Source organism: Ostrea edulis, chromosome 4 (assembly GCF_947568905.1).
Source record: "Ostrea edulis chromosome 4, xbOstEdul1.1, whole genome shotgun sequence".
NCBI lineage: Eukaryota > Metazoa > Mollusca > Bivalvia > Ostreida > Ostreidae > Ostrea > Ostrea edulis.
The window spans coordinates 77,634,648-77,656,994 of NC_079167.1; the positions used below are offsets into that span (position 1 = coordinate 77,634,648).

Genomic DNA, 22,347 nt, shown 5'->3' on the forward strand with positions numbered 1-22,347 from the left:
GACAGAAGAAAACGTTACCGTCTCTGTATCTTCGTGTTTTCTTTCTTTCTTTCTTCTCCATCTACATACATACAGAAAGAAGTTTTAGTTTTGAGAGGAAGGTTTGTCTATATTTCATTTTTAATGTCTTAACGATTTCATTTTAACATATCCCTTAAAATTGATTCATTCTTCTGTATAAATTTCACAAAGGAAAATGGTTAAAAATACATTGTGTGATTCATTTGTCAATAGATTAACAATAAAATGTACCGTATAAACAATATCCCTGTGATGAGTACAACAATAAGACCCACGACTCCCACCGCCCCTCCCACAGCTCCTGTTACTGCGCCAGAATCTGTCGTATCGGACTGTGCTGCAGAACCTCCTGACCGCGAAGATTCTGATAATAAAAATATTCTCTCAAACGAATGATAACGGAGAAGAATTAACATAGAACGTTTTTGTTTGATTGCCTATCTGTTTAGGGCTAGAGAAAACTTTGAAAAAGCACCATTTTGTTTCAACCTATGTCGATTCGATATCCAGTCAACTCGAAATAAAAGATACCACAGATAATCTTCCATATTTGCTTCGTACTTGAATATTTCATTGAATATAGATGTAAACGGCAAACCAACAACTCATCTTGATGACAAACGGGATGATTTAATCTTCTTTATCGTTATCTTCCAATATTTATGTAGCAATACTTCATTATCACCTGCGTATGTTGTTTATGTCTTTCAACTGATTTGGTACACGTGAGCTTGTTCTGCTTATGGACAATTTTAACACGAGGCAGGCTAATGACAAACAAGTTTATGTTCTAAGTTTTTCAACAGTCTTGTTTAAAGTCAACATTTCGCAAATGTTATGGTAGTTATAACAATCTAGTTTGCTAATACAGTCTGTCATGAGGTCTAATCCTGTGTAACGTGTTTCGTATCAATTCTTAGGCCGTTATTTAGACTCTGACTTTGACCATGGATTGATTGTATCTTGTTTTAACGTCCCTTTCAAGAATTTTCACTCATATGGAGTCGTCACCAATACCGGTGAAGGGCTTCAAATGTAGACCTATTTTCGGCGTTTACGGCTTTACAAACAAAACAACATCTAAAAATATACTGTTTGATATAGAATACATTCTTTTGATAGGTGTTGAACTATCATAGCCTGGCATGGTGGAGTTATTTGAATTTCACCCTTAACCTGGACGGGTCTAAATTCTCGTTTAAGGTCCAATTCGTTGATTTTTCACTCCTGTCGAGACGTATCCAACTTTAAATGAAGTGTCAAAATTTTGAGTTATGCATGGTGCTCAAGAGCGCAGCAGGGAGTGTTATGACGCTTTGCGAAGAAACAAGCACTATCTATGAAAATGTCTATGGTTTGACGGGACGCTGGGACCGAGACGGAACCCGGGCTTAACATTAGGTATATTAATGTAGGATAACGTAAGATAACTCTCAACGGAGTTACTTCCCCTTTTCAAACATTCAGCGGTGAAAAACTAGAGATTTTTGCATCTGGACAATTACAAAATAGTATCGTACGTTTTTGTATATACCTGGTATATTTAGCATAACTAGTGATTTACAAGTTCCACAAAAGCTATAACACATACACGAATTTGACTCGAATATGAGGATATTTCGTCTGATGTACTAATATCGAATCTTATCTATTTTTGTACTTTTAAAGACAAATTAAATCTAACAATTATGAAGTTAATGCTAACTACTACCATACTTTATTCAATAATGCACATTACAGGATACAATTTTGAATTCGATTGAGAACCGTTCTTAGCGCACTGATTTTTACTATGGATAACTCAGTTTAGCTGATCAATATATAGGACTCACGACGGGTGTGACCGGTCGACAGGGGATGCTAACTCCTCCTAGGCACAAGATCCCACCTCTGGTATATCCAGGGATCCGTGTTTGCCCAACTCTCTATTTTGTATTGCTTATTTATGAAATGAACAGCATTTTTGAGTTGTTCATGGTCAATATGTACGGATTTGAAATAGATTTTGTGAATCGCGCTAGCGCCTAGTCAATATGAATGGATTGTATCGCGTTCTGAAACTGGTTGGTTCATGGAGGAAAATGCGATTTGTAATATAAATATAGAAGTTATGAGATTGATCACAGAATAGAGAATGGTTTGAATACTTTGTGGAACTTTGATATACTTTAAAAATACAATCTTGATAATTTGGTAAAAACCGATTACATGAAGTAATTGTACACAATATCTTACGTCTAGAAATTCAAGTGATACATGTAACGTGACGAAGTGATTGTAAAAATATAACCTATGTACATATATAGGACGATTCTACTTCGATAGATAGCCACATTGTGATTCTTAGTACCTGAGGAGAAAATCTAAAACATGGGACGATAGCTCATATTTGAAATGCAATGTAGAACGTGTGATGACAATACTCCAAATATCTTGAGGCTTGACCCAGGAAGTCGTTGCTCTCATGAGTTGCAGCTCATGAAACTAAGGAATCACTGACTTTGCGACCATGACTTACAAACGTAATATTTAACTAGAAATTGTTTTCATGAAAAACCAATGTCTCCCCAGCTCCCTAAATTAGAAGTGCTCTAAATGAATTTCCTTCCCTTAATGTACTGCATGGTATGGAGGAGAGAGCATGAAACTATTTTACACCCTCTACCCCTCACATCCACTATAACTTCAAGGATAGCAGTTCGGGCCTCATGTCCAGATAATGTACAAAATTTCAAGTCTATTGGATAAGCCATATAGGAGGAGAAGTGTTCGCAAGCTATTTACATCGTCCACCCCTCTTAGATCCACGGTACCTTTTAGGAAAATGATTGGACCCTCCTGTCCCCACAAAATGCAAATCTACAATTGGCAATGATGCATTGTACAAAGTTTCAAGTATATCCGACAAGCCATAATTATAGAAGGAGAAGCGTTAACAAGATTTTGTGACATACGGATAAACAGACAGGAAGTACAGAAACAATATTTCTCCCTCTGAAAGATGGTAGACATGATTCTTCAGAGAAAGAGCATTTTAAAAATAAAATATTTGTTGGCAAAATATGTTATACACTTACTTTCACTACAGTTAGGGGACCCTGCCCACCCAGAAGAACACGTGCAGGATCCGTCAGCAGAATCACAAACGTCGAGGCAGTTCTGAGAACAATTCTGGGCGCAGTTGAGTCCATATGTTCCTTCGTCACATGCTTAAATACACACACAATACACATATTCGCAATTAATGTAAACTGAACAATGGTAATTGTAATTAAACAAATATATAGCGCCCTATCAACATTTGTTCTCTAAAGTGCATAACAAATGTGAATAAAATATTCATAGTATCAGAATTAAAATGCATAATTATTATCATTAATATATAACACCTAATATAATAATATAATTACCCTAATAATATATAAAACAATTTAAAACAATTAAATACATAGAAAGGACATAAGTATAATAACAAACTATTCAAATAGCAACTGAAGGTTTTTCTTGTTGTAAACTAAAATGTAACAGCAATTTAAGAGCTGTAATGTAAGAGCACTAAGAGTATGTAAAAAAAAAAATCACACATTAAAAGCTAATCTAAAAAGATGCGTTTTGAGGTCCACTTTAAAACTAGACAGTGAAATACATTTTCTGAGTTTAAAAGGCAGAGAGTTCCAGAGACTCGATGTTGCCTCGTCCAGACGTCGATCCCCATATGTTTTCGTACGTGTTTGAGATACCTAGAGAAGATGCATAGATTCCGATCTTAGTGATTGTGTGGGATTGTAAACTGTAAGGATATTCTTTATGTAAACTGGATATAGGTTGTTGAAAGATTTGAAAGTATGAAGAAGGATCTTATATTAAATTCTGTATTCAACTGGGAGCCCGTGAAGATCTATCAGTACATGAGTAATATTGAGCCTGGTATTAATCTTACAGCTTTGTGTTGTGCCCTCTGAAGTTTGCTGCTGTGTTTAGAATGAACACCATAAAATAATGCATTTCCGTAATCTAATCTGGATGTAACTAGCGAGTTTGCTAGAGTTGTACATGCTTCATCATTGATAAATAGAGGATATTTATATTGCGTGTTTTGATATTTGGTTTATCCAACGAGTTGATATTGTATATTTATTCGTGAGGCTTGCCAAGCGAATAAATACACCATATTAACGAGTTGGATAAACCAGATATCAAAATACGCAATTATAGATGTTCTATTTCTCTCATACGTCTTCTTTTCACTTAATATTGAGATGATCCCCAGTATGGTAGAAACAGCTGATTGAGATGATCCAAAGCATGGTAGAAACAGCTGATTGAATTTGTTTTGAATCCGTGGCTCAGACGTCGTGCTTAATCTGTCTACCTTACGCGGGAAAAAATAGTGCGCTTATAAATCATTAATATACAGTACAAAATGTGATTTTTATAAGAGAAACCATGGGTGAAAATTGTTTTAGAGGGGATTATAGTTTATAATTAATAATGGTTTTGACATTCCAACAAAGTAACAACTATTGACCGAGTATTTATTTTTTGACGTAGCCCTGACCTTCTGATAAAAGTTTGATGTCGTGGTGGTTTTGAAATAAACATGTGTAATAACGATCAATGAAAGTAATATTTTAATGCAGCGTTATTAGAATGTTCAACAGTTTACAATGAAAAGTAGAAGTCGTTGTGCATTTTGATTTTATTTAGGTAGTTTCTTTGGATGTAAGGGCGAGAGGAAATCCTGAGACACTTTAAATAAGCCTAGCCTAGTAAGTAAACCTGTTGAGATTTGTTACATTTAATATGCTCCAGAAAAAAGAGACTGTGCTTGTGAAAACTTGGTACCGCAGCATGTCGAGGTACTTTCGATTAGTCTTGTCCAATAGACCGTCCATTCCTTGTCGATGATAATAGTGTGCACATATTTTTGTTTTCTGATCGTAATTTTTGAGTAGCTACAGACCGAGTTGGCATTTTTGTGGCCGGTAACTTGCATTATATGTCAGTGGGGGCAACATCATTTTAATTTTGCTATAAAAGAAATTTTAAATAAATACAGAATAATAAGTTTTACGTTTTATGTCATGCATGGATATACATAAACACACAAAATATGTCATCCAAGCGGGGACAGTGTCCAAAGTAGTTCGGACCGGAAGTGCTTTATCTCACTCTCAATATACACCACACGTATGAGATAAGTGCTACTATTCATTTTTTTCTAATTATACAGATTTATTGAGATCCATGTCACATGAATGTACAAATAAGTGTAAAAATACATTAACTGATGCATGGGAGAGATAGAAAAAGAGAAGTGGAGATAGAAAAAGATTGGTGGAGATGGACAGAGAGGGGTTGTGAGAGAGAAAGAGAAAGTAGTGTGATGTCATTTGATAAAAGTATATAAGTTTGGTAAAATCAATCATAACTAGGTTGTGTTGGTATAAAAATACAGGATCAAATGTAAAATATAGATAATGAATGTTACTATTCTCAATAAACTACATACATCTGTTGCAGAAAATTCCCGAGTAACCGGGAACACAGCCATCCAAGCAAGATCCATTGATGTTATTGCATGTCATGTTTCTACAATGACTGCTGCAGGAATTTCCACAATCTTTCCCATACTCTCCTGCTGAACATTCTAGATGAACATTAGAGGGAAGCAATATAAGATTCATTGATTGTTCGAGCTTTTTCTACAAGATGAAAAAGGGAATTTTAGACATCGAAGAGCAATTCACCCCATAAATCCTATAAAGGACACAGTATTGAGAACAGGACAAACACGGCCCAACAGTTGGTATGAAACACGTCAGACAGCATGCAATATACATGTACGTCATACGTAGATGAAGCGTACATATATTTGTGTTTTGGAAAAATATGTTTACACTTTATTGATCATTTATGTACTAATTTGGCGATCATTTGAAATACAAAGGCTGGAAAAGAATTTTTTGATATCTAAAAGCTATATGATGCAAAGAATATTAATAAGAAACACTGTATTTAGAATTACTCTGTTCGCAGTTTGGAGTCCTCCATCCCGGTTTACATCCATATGTACAGCTGCCTGTGATGTGGTCACATGACAGGTTGACACAGTTCTCGTTACATCGTACAGAACAGTTTTCTCCATAAAACGTAGCATTGCAAACTAAAAGAAGAGAACTAGACACTGATAATAATAATAATAATAATAATAATAAGGCCTTTATTTATGCAGGATTACATATTTAGCGGTAACACTAGTTTTCAATACGGGCCTGCATATAACATACATACTGACAGATATTAGTAAAATAATGCAAATAAACTTACGGAATAATTCTGAATGTAAGATAAATAGGTAGAAATTAAGCATAAAAAGTATGGTGATGATCTCTAAGATAATTCATCTCCAAAATTGAAATTTACTACGTTAGGTAGGGATATTTCGCCACTGATCAAGAAATCAAGACGTTCTGTGAGGACTACTCACTACATAGGATTTTTATGTCTACTTTTTATCAAACGATGTTCATTTAAACCCAGGACCAGAAGGGGCTCAACAGACCATAAATGCTCACTGTATTGGATATAATCAGGTAGTGAAAACTACAACCCAAAGCATGGAAATTCCTAATCAGGTAGAATGGCTGTGTGACTCTTGTATAAGTGAAATTTCAACTGGCTTTAGTGTTGATCTATCTCTTGAGAAACTTTTGGAAACTTCACCTAAGGGAATTTTATATGCACACTTGAATGTGAGAGGAATTTTAAGTAAATTGGATCAAATCAAAATAATGCTACGTAAAGGTGCATTTGATGTTCTGGCCTTGACTGAAAGTAAATTGGACAACAAAATAGAAAAGTCTGAAATATCAATCAATGGTTACATAATTCTGAGGAGAGATCGAAACCAGAATGGGGGTGGAATATTAGTCTACATTAAAGAAACATTTACCATTACAAACATAAAAATCATGGATGATTTGGAAATGCTTGAATTTGTGATTTCTACTGGGCAGTCTACTAAAACATCCTGTGCTGTATCTTATTGACCTCAAGATTCCACAGTAGATTGGTTAGAGAAGTTTGAGGGGCGGATTGAACAACTAATAGCGGAACACAAAAATATTCTAATTATGGGCGATTTCAATATGGATGAGTACAAGACAAAGCGTTTAAAGACTATCATGAAAAACATTGGATTTCAGCAACTGATAAAAAATCCTACACGTGAGACTAAAGACTCCAGTACTTTAATTGATCATATTTATGTGAATAGTCCGGATAAGTTTTCTTCATCAGGAGTATTCCCAATAGGATTAAGTGACCACAACTTGATTTACGCTGTAAATGGTAAAATTAGAGCCGGTGCAAACAGTCACGTTCATATTAAATATAGAAATTTTAAAAACTTAAATGAAAGCAGTTTTCAAGAAGAACTAAACACTATTGACTGGAGTCCCATATATGAAATGGTGGATATTGATACTATGTGGCAATTTTTTATTCTCAATTTTGTGAAGTGGTGGATAAACACATTCCTCTAAAAGAAAGAAGAATTAACTCACGTTCAGAAGAATGGATAAACGATGACATACTTACAGAAATCCACTGTCGTGAACAGTAATGATGATCATGTGTGGAAACTATACAGAGCATCAAGAAACGGGGTGACAAAAAGGATCAGGGAGGCAAAACATGCATTTGACGAGGAAGCAATTTCCCAGGCAGAAAACAAGCCCAAGGACATGTGGGACAAACTTAAGTAATTCTCACCATCTAAGAAAACGAATACAAACTGTACATTTCTTAAAGACAATAACGTAATTTTTAAAGATACAAAGGATATTGCCGAATGTTTTAATAATTACTTTTGTAACATTGGTCATGAGCTAGGAAAACATTTTGATGACACTTTACCTACTGTTGAAGAACAAATACCTAAAAATTCTTATACAATACCAGGTATAACTGCAGAATTTATTGAAAATGAGATAAAATGTATGTCTGCATCAAAGGCAACAGGTTTGGATGGTATCTCTGTCAAACTTCTAAAACTTTCATCAAATAGTGTATGTGACATTCTTGCATATATTTTCAAGTATTCTATATCTTCATGTACTTGTGCAGATGACTGGAAAAAGGCACGTGTTGTAACACTTTTTAAATCAGGGGATGAATGTCTAGTTAATAATCATCGGCCTGTATCCATTTTTCCCCGTGTTAGCAAAATTTTAGAAAGGCATGTTTTTAATTCATTTGATGAGTATTTGTCAGTAAATTCTCTAATTACAGATTGTCAGTCTGGTTTTAGTCCAAAACTCTCATATGAAAGTACTCTTATTTCTTTAGTAGACAGATGGTTTAAAATATTGATGAAGGTAAACTTACTGGTGTACTTTTTATAGACTTACGGAAAGCATTTGGCACTGTCAATCACAAGATTATATTACACAAACTCAAGTCATTTGGCATATGCAATGATACTTTTGAATGGTTTAAATCATATGTAACAAATCGTACACAGAGAGTTATTTGGAAAGGCAATTTATCGGATAAAAAAATGTAACCAGTGGAGTTCCACAAAGCTCTATTTTAGGCCCATTGTTTTTTATCCCGTATATTAATGACTATCCACAAGCACTGAAACATTCTCATGTAAATATGTATGCAGATGATACTTCACAAGATCTAACAAATAAGTCAGTGGAAAATATTAAGTCAAAGATGTGTAAAGATCTTCAGCGCAGTATAATGTGGATTAAGGAAAATAAATTAAGCTTAAACCTGTCTAAAACTCAATGTATGCTTCTTGGATCGGCACAAAAATTATCAAAGTGTCGAAAATTAAATTTAGTGATAAATGACCATGTCATAGAATGTGCTCAGGAGTCAAAATTACTTCGTATTATTATTGATAAAACTTTGTCCTGGAAAAGTCATATAGAATCACTTATGAACAAGATTTCCAAGAGAATTGACATTTTAAGAAGAATAAGATATTTTATTTCAAACGATGCGCTGCTGAAGATTTTTGATACTATGATTTTTCCACATTTTACATATTGTTGTACTATATGGAGCAATCCAAGAAATGCTGAAAATGTGAATAAGCTTTTTATATTGCAAAAACGAGCTGCAAGGGTAATTCTTAACATCAGAAATTTTGAAACACCATCTAATATTATGTTTACAGAACTTAACTGGTTGCCTCTATCAGATTACTTTGTCTATAGAAAAGTCATTTTAGTGTATAAAGTTTTACATGGTTCAATGCCAGATTATTTAAATGTTTTTAAATATGTATCAGAAGTCAGTCAGAGGCAAACTAGAAATTCTAATTCAAATATATTGTATATACCCAAGGCAAAAACAGAATATTACAGAAGATCTTTCAGCATTTCAGGGAGCACAGTGTGGAATGCCTTGAGTCAAAATATAAGACACTCAACAAGTGTTGTGTGTTTTAAGAGAAATTTTCTTAGAGATTATCAACATACTTTTAAGCTTCATTTTGCTCCTATTTATCTTACATTCATAATTATTTCTTAAGTTTATATGTATTCTACTTCTTTTAATCTGTGTTTATTTTACTAATATCTGTCTGTATGTATGTTATATGCAGGACCATATTGAAAACTAGCGTTATCGCTAAATATGTAATCCTGGATAAATAAAGGCTTTATTATTATTCTTATTACTGATCTATTTTCGTTAATACCCTCAAAGGGTCAATCCAATGTTACGTGATTTTACGTACAATGTATTACTTTAGACTACCAATAATCAGTATTGTGCAAATAAAAAACGGAGCAAAATCGTTTTCCAATGCATCCTGGCAAAAATAACACAAGACAAATATGTCCATGGATGCCATATCTATTTTTTCTGATAATACTTGATGAATAACATGTACTTTCAATAAAACCCAACTAAACTTCCATAACTCAGCTCATAAACTGTTACATAGCATATCATATTTCATATTACCATGAAGCCGATACTTTTCATAAAACTTTCAATTTTTAAAGAAAAAGATATTGACAGGTTTGGTAAATCCAGTTTTCCAGGAAAAGTATTTACTGGTGTGAAGAGTTTTTACAAATTTTTAAAACTTAAATAAAAAACAGTTCATCGCATTTGAAAATTTCCTTTTTCAGATTTTGTGAGCTCTCTTAAAACGGCGATTTCAATATTTTATTTCCAACTTTCGATAAGAAATCAATATTTATACCATAACAAATATTCATTTAGACGGTATGATACAATTACTTTCATCCTCAGAAAGGCTTTGAATTGATCTAATGAATATCATAATAATAATTAATTAAAGTTGTTATTGCATACATTTACACGTATCATTCATGCAAAACCTAAACAAAAGGTCCATGGGCCATATCGCTCATCTGGGTCACCTTGGCTCATATTTAAAGATTTTTCCTATATATTCGCATTTAAAACTTTGATCCCCTATTGTGACCTCATCATACTCCCGGATTTTCCCTGATTTTCATAATCTTGAATTTGCACTATGTCAGGAAGCTTCCATGTAAATATCAGCTTTTCTTGCCCAGTAGTTCTTGAGAAGAAGATTTTTAGATGACCCCACCCTATGTTTGTATTTTTGTGATTATCTCCCCTTCGAAATGGACATGACCCTTCATTTGATTAAACTTGAAATCCCTTCCCCTAAGGATGCTTTTGGCGAAGTTTGGTTAAAATTGGTACAGTGGTTCTGGAGAAGTTGAAAATGTAAAAAGTTTACAGACAGACGGACAGAGGTACAGATGGACGGACGGACAGACGACGGGCAACATGCATCAGAAAATCTCACTTGAACTTTCAGCTCAGGTGAGCTAAAAATGTTGTGCAGAAGTGTTCAATGTTGTTTATTTTCCTAATTTTTGAAGAAAAAATTTTGAACAATTGCATAATACACAAAATATCTCTTGAGCACAACAAAAGACAACGCTTGTAAAACGAGAATTATTTTAAAAGTTTTATTGCAAATCGATAGATATTAAGGAGAAAAAATGTATCTGAATTTGCATGATAGTTTCGATATCTTTTTTTAAACAACCATAAATATGCACAAAATTAAACTTGCTCCAGGCTTTGTCATTGACATATAAAATCAAGCTTAAGATGAATGACTAAGATAAAGTTTTGTCAGCAGGGTCAATCCGTGGTATCTGAATCTTTCCTATGGAATAATATTTACCTTTAGCGTGTATACTTGTTCTTGTAGATATGAAATGAAGTATAGGATTCAACAATATACCTACATTTTCCGATGATTGATTGTATATTGTTTAATGTCCCTCTCAAGACTTTTTCATTTATATGGAGACGTCAACATTGCCAATGAAGGGCTGCAAAATCTAGGCCTATGTTCGGCGCTTAAGGCTTTTGAGAAGTGAGGGATCTTTATCGTGCCACACCTGCTGTGACACGGGGCCTCTGGTTTTGCAGTCTAATCCGAAGGACCCCCTCTTACGACAAGCTGGGGTACTGAGAACCTATTCTAATCCGGACTACTTTGGGTAGGCCTAAACAATGCAAATTTCCCGTATTTTCTTAATCTGTCTCAGTTGAGCGACTTCAAAGTCGATCTCCAAAGGGCATTGAAATACGCATTGCATGCATAGCCTACACATATTTTTTGTCATGACAAACTTTACCTTCGATATAATTTTACGCTCCATAGAACTACGATTAAAGATGGCTGCCTTCACAGCTACACGCTTCGTCGTTGTTGTTAAGTGAATCATTGCGCGGCTCAGTTGACTTGTATTTTTCCGAGTTTATGTACATTTTGATAAACAAAGGTTAGTATCTTTGTCTCTTGCATTAAATCATAATGAATGACTTTAATTTTGGATTATGCAAGGTGAAGATAACGAACAGTGATCAATCTCATAACTCCCATAAACAATACAAAACAGATAGTTGGGCAAACACGCACCCCTGGACACACCAGAGGTGGGATCAGGTGCTTAGGAGGAGTAAGCATCCCCTGTTGACCGGTCGCACCCGCCGTGAGCCATATATCCTGCTCAGGTAAACGGAGTTATCCGCAGTCAAAATCAGTGTGCCAAGAACGGCTTAACAATCGGTATGAAACACATCAGACAGCATTTGACCCAATGATAGGTTGTATTGACGAACTAGATCGTTATAACGACCATAGAATTTGTGAAATGCTGACTTCAATCCAGACTGTTGAAACCCCTGTACCATCAACTTGTTTGTCAGTAGCTTACCTCGATTTCAAAACTGACTATACCCAGAACAAGGTCTTGCATATCGAATCAGTTGAGATATATAAACACCATATGCAGGTGATAATGGAATATTGCTACATAAATACGGGAAGTTGACGATCGAGAAGCTGAAATCATCCCGTTTGTCATACAGTTGAGTTGCCAGTTTGCCGTTAATGTGTACTTTGAATACAATTTCTAAGTATGAAGCAGAAGTGGACGACTCTGTGGTGTCCTTTATTTCGAGCTCATAGGGATATATCAAATCGACATATGAATGAAAGTTATTATTATTAATAGACAAAATGTCATCGATATATCGAAATGTCGAATTGAAGGCCACAGCGAGATATTTTTTCTTCTCACGTAGAAGTTTTTGAATAAATTCTGCTTCATATGAATATAGAAACAGGTCAGCTAACAAAGGAGTAAAGCGTAAACTGACCCAAACCAGGATATACTCGTATAATGTGCCCCAGAATTAAAGTCATTCCTTAAAAAACGAGCTAATATCTCGTTATTACGAGTTAATTATCTCGTTATGACGAGTTAATTATTTTGCTATATAACGTGTTAGTATCTATGGAAATCTTGAGGTCCTGTTCTTTCCAAAATCTAAACATAACGATTATGATTAATTAATAACCGCAAAATTGAAGTTAAAATTTCTGGATTACTCAAGATTATCTTATGATGACTACATGTATTACGTAACAATTTTATTCGTCGTTAAGATGACAAGAAATTCTTTATTTCTAACTCCGAACAATTGAATAAGTGACGATATATTTTCTTCTATCAACAAAAATACCAATTTTCCATTGTCAAGAAGAAATTTAGATTTTATCGTTTTGATATACCACAATGGTTTTTTGAGGTAACTCGATATTTGGGCAAAATCTTCTCAGGAAACAACGGGTCAGAAAAGTTGAAATTTACAAAAAAGCTTCTAACGTAGTGCAGACTCAAGTTTGTTAAAATCAGGCCCCTTGGGGGCCGGTATTACTGGGGAAATATATAAAATCTTACAAACATTTGCAAATTGATATATACTTTGATGATTTATTTTACAAGATGTGTATTTTTACAAACAATTACAATCTATTTGAAGTACATATGATTGTATAATTGCTACGGCTTGTTTTAAGAATAATCTTAAATTTCGGGAAGAAGAGGTCTTACAGGATTTCCCTAAGATATATCATTTTTACCATTTAGCATTCTCGTTATAAGGAGATAATTATCTCGTTATAACGAAATATCTAATTCGTTATAACAAGATAACTAACTTGTTATAACGAGATAATAACTCGTTATAACAAGACACTAACTCGTTATATACGAGATAATGAATTTGTTATAACGAGATAATTGACTCGTTATATCGAGATAATAACTGATTATATCGAAATAATTAATTCATTATAACGAGATCCTAACTCGTTATAACGAGATACTAACTCCTTATAACGAAATAACTAGTTACATTGTTCATAAAAGATGGAGACCTACTTTCGTCACATGTACTTCCTTGGAATCCATCATCACATCCATGTTCACAATGTCCGTCTATATGGTTACAATGGTTACTTTCAGATCGGCAACGGGAACTACAGTTCTCTGAACAATGCAATCCGTACCGACCAACTGAACATACTATCAATGTAATAAAAATTGTTAATAATTTCATCATATCAAAAATGTTCTTGAGTTAAACATAGTCAGATTCAAGTGCCAAATTTAAAATCATTTAATGATAACCATATTAGATATATATCATGTGTGTATATTTCTTCAGATGAACGTACTGGAAGCCAAAGGTAGATTGAACAATTATAAGAGTGGTACGGAAAGAACCCCAAACACACACAAACATGATGTGAATGATCAAACAGCACAGATATGAAACCAAATGCTATAATATTCAATAATGTAACTGTACTAATAATCTAGCGAATAACAGTGGGTACTTCCCACATGCTTAACAAATAATGGTATAGCAGGAAACAGTCCCGTGGATAAACAAAGTACAGGTACTACATGTATATCTAATCTTTTTGTCATAACAAAGATAATTATGTCACTTACTACTGATATGTTATATTATGTATACATACTTCCTTACTTTCGTATTTCCTTAATATCTATTATTTATTGATTTAATTTGATTATTGCGACTAAGTTTGTATTTATAATATGTACATGTATGTCATGTAGTGACTCAGGAGAAGACTTATATAGCCGCTACCTGCTGCCTAATCCTATTATGTTATACAGTTATTGACTGGATCCGATTACAGCTGTTGTTTGATTGAGAAGAGAACGGATCTGTTGCCAGAAGCCTTAGGCTGACGTCCACAGATCCGTTCGAGGATTACACAAAATAGCCGCTGTCCGAGGACACAGTCTATAACTGTTTTGTTATACACCTTCATTTTCTACGTATAGTTTTTACCAGATGCACATGCATGGTTTGTTGACTTCAAACAAGACAGTGTAACTGCGTACATTTATCAACGTATCTACTACATTTGTAGTTTAAAAGAAAACACAACCAATGTCCTAATTAATAACCATTTCTAGTAATTACATTTTTCGTGTTTCTGCTCTATATTTCATTTAATGAATTTGCAACTGGTTTAACAGTTAAATTGTTGGTTCTAAATCGTATAAGTTTTAGATGGGAAAATATTTTAGGTGCATAACAAAATAAAATATTAAAGTACAAATATGAATGTGTGTTGAGTCCCTATATGTCTGCCTGTACAATATGTCCGCCTGCACTAAATGTCCGCCCAATTTTGGACCAAACTGTCACCATATGTCCGCCTACATTTGTAACGAATGGTCAATATATGTCCGCCCATATTTTTCGTCAAAAACCAATCGTCGAAACGAGTGAAATCTTGATCAATTTGTATTTTAAATGTTCTTTCAATATATATAGGTAATACTGCAAACATATATTAATAATTTTAAGATGAATGACGGAAGTTAGGAGGTCAAATATCAAAGTAAACTAACAGAAACTGTCTTTGGTAATAATTGATAATCAAGTTCTGCTTGAGGTGGCACGGAGAAGTGTGAGGTATGGTTTGTAGACTACAAATGTACATAGTGCAGGTATATCCGAAACGTCTCAAGAGATAAACTGCTTTGAGGATGCCGCCCCGTACTCTTCTGTAATCTCAAATCTCCCCTGTTATGTAATTTAATCCTAAATCTTAAGTGGAATACCGCTTTTTATCAAACAAGCCTTCCTAATTTACAGATCTGGTGTACTGAATTTATTTTGAGATTGTGTCGTATGTGTTTATTGTAATATTGGCGTGTAAAAGTGCGTGACGTATAGACCCAATGCGATGGGTGTTTAGCTAATTAATATTACGTAATAAGATACGTTTAACTCATTAATTAAACACATTTTGATAAGTACACGTTCATAGAATTGTTAAATTCCATATCAGCAAACCATTAAGAAAGCATATTTGATGATTTTGGTAAAGTTTCATATGAAAGTTAAATTTCGAAACGAGAAAAAGGAAAAGCTGCTATTTTTGTGATATATCTATGTTGCACAGTGCCTCGTCTTTTAACGATACCTGCGGTTTTCTTCATTGAAATATATGTCCATACATACTCGTATGAAGTTATAACTATGAGGTTTGGTGATGTTCAATTCTAAAAATAAGAAAGGTACTGACTTAAAGATTGTCATTTCATATTATTTCCCCCCAAATCTCTACTCTTGGAATCCTCCATTCATCTCCAATTTCTCCTGATTTTGTATTGCTTTCAGACTATTCGAAATCCGTATGACTCTTATTCCATAGGGCTACAGCTGGAAACGTAAGAAAACTATGAATTCCATTAAAAGAATTTCATAACTTCTTTATGGAGGAGTGACCATTATGGGTTTCCATTCATTTATTTTTCTTGATAACACAGGAAGTAGTTCAGAAAATAATGAAGGGAATAAGAAAAGCGATATTCAGTTAATGGTTTGTTCATTTCACATTGTCTATAAACGGGTACGCGAGTGTATGAGCTAGTAACGTAACTTTGGTGTGTTCTCTCGCGTAAATCTAAAAAAAAAAACACATTGAAGTGTGAGGTGTTATGTCGTAGAATAACGCAATCGTTAATTAAAATTGTAATTCTCTACGCATGTGTATGCGTTAGTGCATCCATGTTGTGTTCGCTAACGTAAATAATAAAATTAAACTTAAGTGTGCGGCATTAAAATAACGGTATGTTAACTCAATTCTCCGCGAATGTATGACGTAACGTTGTGTTTTCTTACGTGAATACATGTAATGAAATACTTGAAGAGTGAAGCATTCCTATTTTGTAGATTAACGCTACGCCATCTTTTAGATATCCGTGAGTGTATGAAATAGTGAAGCAACCATGCTGTTTCCTAACTTAAATATTAAAATAAAACTTGCAGTGGAGCGCGTTGCTAATTCATAGATCCTTGACTGAGAGTGAGACTTTTATGTGCAACTATTTTAGCTAGTAACTCGATTGTGTTGTGTTTCTTAATGTAAATCATGAAAAACTGGGAAGGGTGAGGCGTTGTTATGACACACTAGTGTTTGTTTTCTGATGTAAATACATGTAATGAGATAATTGAAGATCATTGCATCTAGTAGGTCATATCTAATTAAAGTATCCCGACAACAGTATGTAATCGTTACGTTTTATGGGGATGGTTTTAATTCCAACAGATAATTTTTAAATTTTATTTTCCTATCTTAAATGTTTACAATGCTTAACATATTTCTAATGGTCAAGAGAAAATTGAGAGATAAAGTACGCACATGTGTTTGTTTTGTAAACAAAGCCATATCATGTTTAAAACAAAATCAGATGTTACAAACACTAGAAACTATTAAATTGTGCTTGGAATAAACTCGTAAATTGAAAATAATAAATAAATCTGCTTTAAACGAAACTTTTACTAGCATATTTAAGCTATGTAAACAAAAAATTACACGAGCCTTGTTTACTTCACAAATAATTCTTAACTCTGAATATCTTTTTAACTCGAAATTAGAAATACATGCACCATAGAAAAGCATTATAAAAAACACCAAAATACAAAATAAAATTTCAAAAATTTCGGCTCACATCTTGACTATCCTCCCCTCTAATGATAAAACATTATCAAAATAGGTATGTTTTACTTAATTTCCATGCTTGTGAACGTTTATTACCGTTTAAAGGTAGAACATAAGATTTGTAGCCTGTGTGTTTACTGTTTAGAACTTACTTCATTAACTTAGTAACAAGAAATACTTCCGTAAATACCATCGATAACGTATTTGAAACATCAAACTACACTTTCAACATCTCACCTTTGTCACATAGTTCCCCGGTATATCCTGGATTACAACCTCCATCACATCTTCCCACGGCCCTGTTACAGGGGAGGTAACTCAGACACTGTCCACTACAGTTATACCTACAATCCGGACCGTATGTTTCTGCAGGACACTCTGATAAAACATGAAAAGTTTTCATTTTGAAAAAGTATATACTCTTTCGTTTCACACCTAGACTACTTTACCAATTCTTGGCTGTTTTCATCAATCTAAATTTATAATGTGTTTGATTTACTTCCTTTCTATCTATTAAATATTCCACTAAAGTAAGCAGATGCATTTTATTTGTTTTTAGAAATATTTACAGTAATGACAAAAATGAATTACGTGTGTTGCAATGTGTTCCTGTCCATCCATTGTCACATCCATAGTCACATTGTCCAGTGGTGTGGTTACAGGACACGTTGTCTCTGCAGTGTCCAGTACACGTAGATCTACACTGTAAACCGTAATATCCAGCTGGACAGGCTACGAAATATGTCATTATATTGATAAGAGATCATTTTAAATTGCATTTATACATGGGAGTGCCAATAATGTTTGAATGATATAACAAACATAATCTTACATTTGTTACAGAAGTCCCCCACCCATCCTGCAGTACAACCCAAACACGTTCCTATGATAATGTCACATCTCATTTCCTGACAGTTGTTTGGGCAGGGTAGATCACAGTTATATCCAAACACACCGGATTCTTTACAGCCTATAGATATATACATGTAAGATATTGGAGATATAATTCCTCATCTTACACTCATCATCCAATTACAAACGTATTTACGTAAAGGGTAATGATGTAGTACAATATATGTACACAATATTACTATGTTTATAATATTTATTTACATTTATCATACACTAAATGGGTTTTTAATTGTATAATTGGTAGCCCATTATTACCTGTTACAGTTACTTCACACAATTCAGTGTGAGCATTCGCAGGATCATATCCGGTAGGATAAGTTGTTCCGTCAAGTCTTTCATTGTAAAATATAACGTAACGTCCATGTTTGACACAAGTTGTACTGAAATCCAAGGTCGGTAACTCCTGTCCGTTCTTGTAACATAGATACCCATCCTCCTTTATAGTTGTGTTTGACACATAGAGCGAAAAACCAGCAAAACGCCCTCTTTGTCTCATGACTGCAAATATCAATTTTTAATACGACACTGTTATCAGTTGAAAAGAAGAGAAAAACTTTTCCTTGATATAAAACCGATGAAATTTGACTAATTGTACCAACTTTCTATTAGAAAACCACATTTTCGTTTATCTACATGCAATGTGTTTTGATCAAAACATTGAAATCGATGAAGAAAATTAGAATATGTAAAATATTAGAAAAGAGCAAGGTACAAGCACGTTTGCACCTGCGAAAGGTAACCATAAAAGTGAGTGTTAAGTGAAACGGGCTAAACAAGAATGCACTGATGGCATTCCCACAATAGGAAAGTGTAAGAACTGTATAATACACTATACACTTATGGACTGTTTAGCAGGGAGACATCACAAATTGCCCTGTCTTAGTAGGGTTATCACCTACTGACACCTATCATGACAGTTTTATTAGAATCTAGAAGTAAAATAATATCAAACATTTATTGACGTGTGTCATATTTAAAATTCTTAAACGTCAGCAAAATTGTAGCAACTTCTTCTGCAGATTTAAATAAATTTTCAATGTTAACGGGACGAAAAGATTGGTTTTTGTCGTGACAATAGGATGACAAAACATATCTTCGAAACGTATTTCATAAAACCAAAGTAACCATCAAGCAAAATGTAAAATTGCAATAAATTGGGAATATCAATCTTCTCAATTGTTATTTGTGACCGGTAAAGTTGATACCAACGTCATTATCAGAATTTATTAATTTACGATCCCGCAAACTTTTAAATTACTTTTATCAGAGTTGTATTGCTTGCGCCATTAAAGTTACCGCACGTGAGGGAGACAATTCGTGACCAGTCCTCGACCAATACAATTGATTGTATTATTTCGAAGGATAATGATAATAATAATAATAATAATAATAATAATATATATATACATAAAGTGAAATTTTCTGTGCTTTATATTAATTATTTCTTCACTTAGGGCAGTTATGTTCATTTAAGAGTTCATTGCTATTTCTGTACTTTATATAGAATATTTTGAATGCAGTGTGTATCATGTATGATCCTCTTAAATGTACGTTAAATAACTGTATCCCATTTCCATTCTCAATGACCGTGTAGCGTGTGACAGCGTGGCGAGAATTCCATCGTCATCGAAAGCAAGTTTTATGACTTGCCTAGATGGTCGAGCGGTCTAGCGCGCTGGTTACATGCTGCTAGGAGATTTGGTTCCGCATGTCGTGAGTTCAACCCCGGGTAGGGGCGGAAGTGGGTATCTACATAAAGTGAAATTTTCTGTGCTTTATATCAATTATTTCTTCACTTAGGGCAGTTATGTTCATTTAAGAGTTCATTGCTATTTCTGTGCTTTATATATATATATATATATATATATATATATATATATATATATATATATATAAACTTTGCTTGTAGTTCAGGGTAACATCGAACTTTTCATCCCGAGAAAACCATTTTCAAACGATGCGTAGCCGACAAGGCAGAAAAGCGTACGTGAAAGGCGAATATAACTAACAGTCATCAATCTCATAACTCATATAAGCAATACAAAACAAAGAGTTGGGCAAACACGGACCCCTGGACATGTCAGAGGTGGGATCAGGTGCCTAGGAGGAGTAATCATCCCCTGTCGACCGGTCACATCCGCCATGAGTCCTACATATATATATCGGTCAGGTAAACGGAGTCTGTTGACATTTGGTCAATCAATACCATGTTTTATTATACAGAATGCATATAATCAACAAAGCAAGAAAAACTGTCATCTGTTTACATTTGATCACTCACTTCCATGCAATGCTTTTGTAAATCAATATGGATTTTCACGTTTATTACAAACGCTCAAACGACGTCATCTAACAATGTACGGCGAACCGTACGCGCATAAAGTTAATACATGTGATCATTTTTATATCACCCATTGTCAAATAATGTTATCCGTTGTTAGATATTATCACCCTGGGGCTCGTGCTTATTATTCTCAAAGGGAACTATTTAGAATATTCTTTTTTCAAATGCTTCTTGACCAATCATATTGGAGTATATTACATGAAAGTATAACAAGATGAATTGATATCCCTCTTAACATGCATTTTGTTTGAGACTTTGTGATACACCATATGTTAATTTATTTTTGGAGAGAAATACAGGATGATATATTCTATGAACCCATATTTCATACAAAAACATCGGATTTGCAAACATTATCATTTCATTATATAATACATAACAGATATGCAAGTATTACTTCCATTTAATTGATGCAGAATTTCTTAAAGTTTTAATTACCATCGTTTACATTCTAAATGAAATTGACGGAATAAATATGAAATAGTATCTTAAATTAACGCTATTCACTGTATTGATCTACAAAATACACATTTAATTTGATTGACATGATTAATTTGTAGAATATAATGAAACCTTTCTTTGTATAATTTTACACCAATAACATTGCGAATATGTTGTATGTAGAGTAGTTACTAAAATTGGATAGCATAAACTGCTGGCGTAATATCTACGTTTTGAATAAAAGAAAAACAATTAGATAGGTATAATTAGCAAGCCGCTAGATATATAGAAAACATTCGAGTAATTTCTAATTGTTGACCATCAGAGGACTCATTAAGATAATGTTAGTGAAAATTAAAGAGGAAAGATGAAAACATAGCGAATTAAGTGGACATAAAAAGAAAATCACAGCGCTTATGTATCAAGACATAAATAATTAAACTATACAAACCATACCATATTGTTCTCCATAGTCTTTGAACTGTATTCTGATGCTGTAGATGCTGAGTACTTTCTCAAGGTTAACATACCACCATGTCCATTTATCTGGAGCATTAGTTCCAATAGGTGCTGTCCTTGTACACGTGTTAATGTCTCCATCTACTGCACGACTGGATTGATACTTCTGACATGTTTCAACATTTTGGCATTCTGGTACCTCCTTAACCTGCTTGGTCTCCTTATTCTGAGATAGGATTTCTGTAAATGAAGACACCTATTCTATTGCTATCCGAGAGTCAAAATAATCATCTGTTCACTTACAAACATAATTCTGATCAGAAGAAGTAATGGTAGCTGCATCGTCATAATTAATCAAAAATTTAAATCTATGTGTAAAAGTTATAGGGTTATTCCAGAGTTTCAACAAGAAAACGACGTGAAATGCATTTATACTTTAAGTCGAGTAAAACATAATAATCATGTTGCAAATTTATACAATATAAACTACACTTTGATGTAGGACGGTAAATGAATACTATTTAAACTTGATTTAGTTTCATTACATGGTGTGAAGAAAACTAAATTGGAATATGTGGTGTACTGGGCTGAGTTTTACTAAACTTCGTAAGTTCAAGATTTCATCGTAACCTTAACTTACGATAAAAATCCGTCTGATCAAACTTCATAACTTAAGTTACTTTAAACAAAATCATCGTAGCTCCATGACAGCCTATGGGCTATCTTAAGTTAATATTTTTTTCGTAAGTTATTTGTTAACTAAATAAAAATGGCTGCCCACATG

The 22,347-nt window shown here is 33.8% G+C and overlaps 1 protein-coding gene across 1 annotated transcript in view; it reads right to left on the reverse strand.

Moving 5' to 3' along the window:
- LOC125669163 (receptor-type tyrosine-protein phosphatase epsilon-like) overlaps positions 1-21,797 on the reverse strand; it is a 343,285-nt gene extending 321,488 nt beyond the window's left edge. The window contains exons 1-2 of the mRNA XM_056163852.1: positions 21,561-21,797; positions 18,575-18,817 (exon numbers count right to left, since the gene is read on the reverse strand). Of these exons, the coding sequence (XP_056019827.1) occupies positions 18,575-18,815 (241 nt within the window). The 5' untranslated portion in view covers positions 18,816-18,817; positions 21,561-21,797. The remainder of the gene's footprint in view (positions 1-18,574; positions 18,818-21,560) is intronic.
- Between the last annotated feature and the right edge of the window lie 550 nt (positions 21,798-22,347).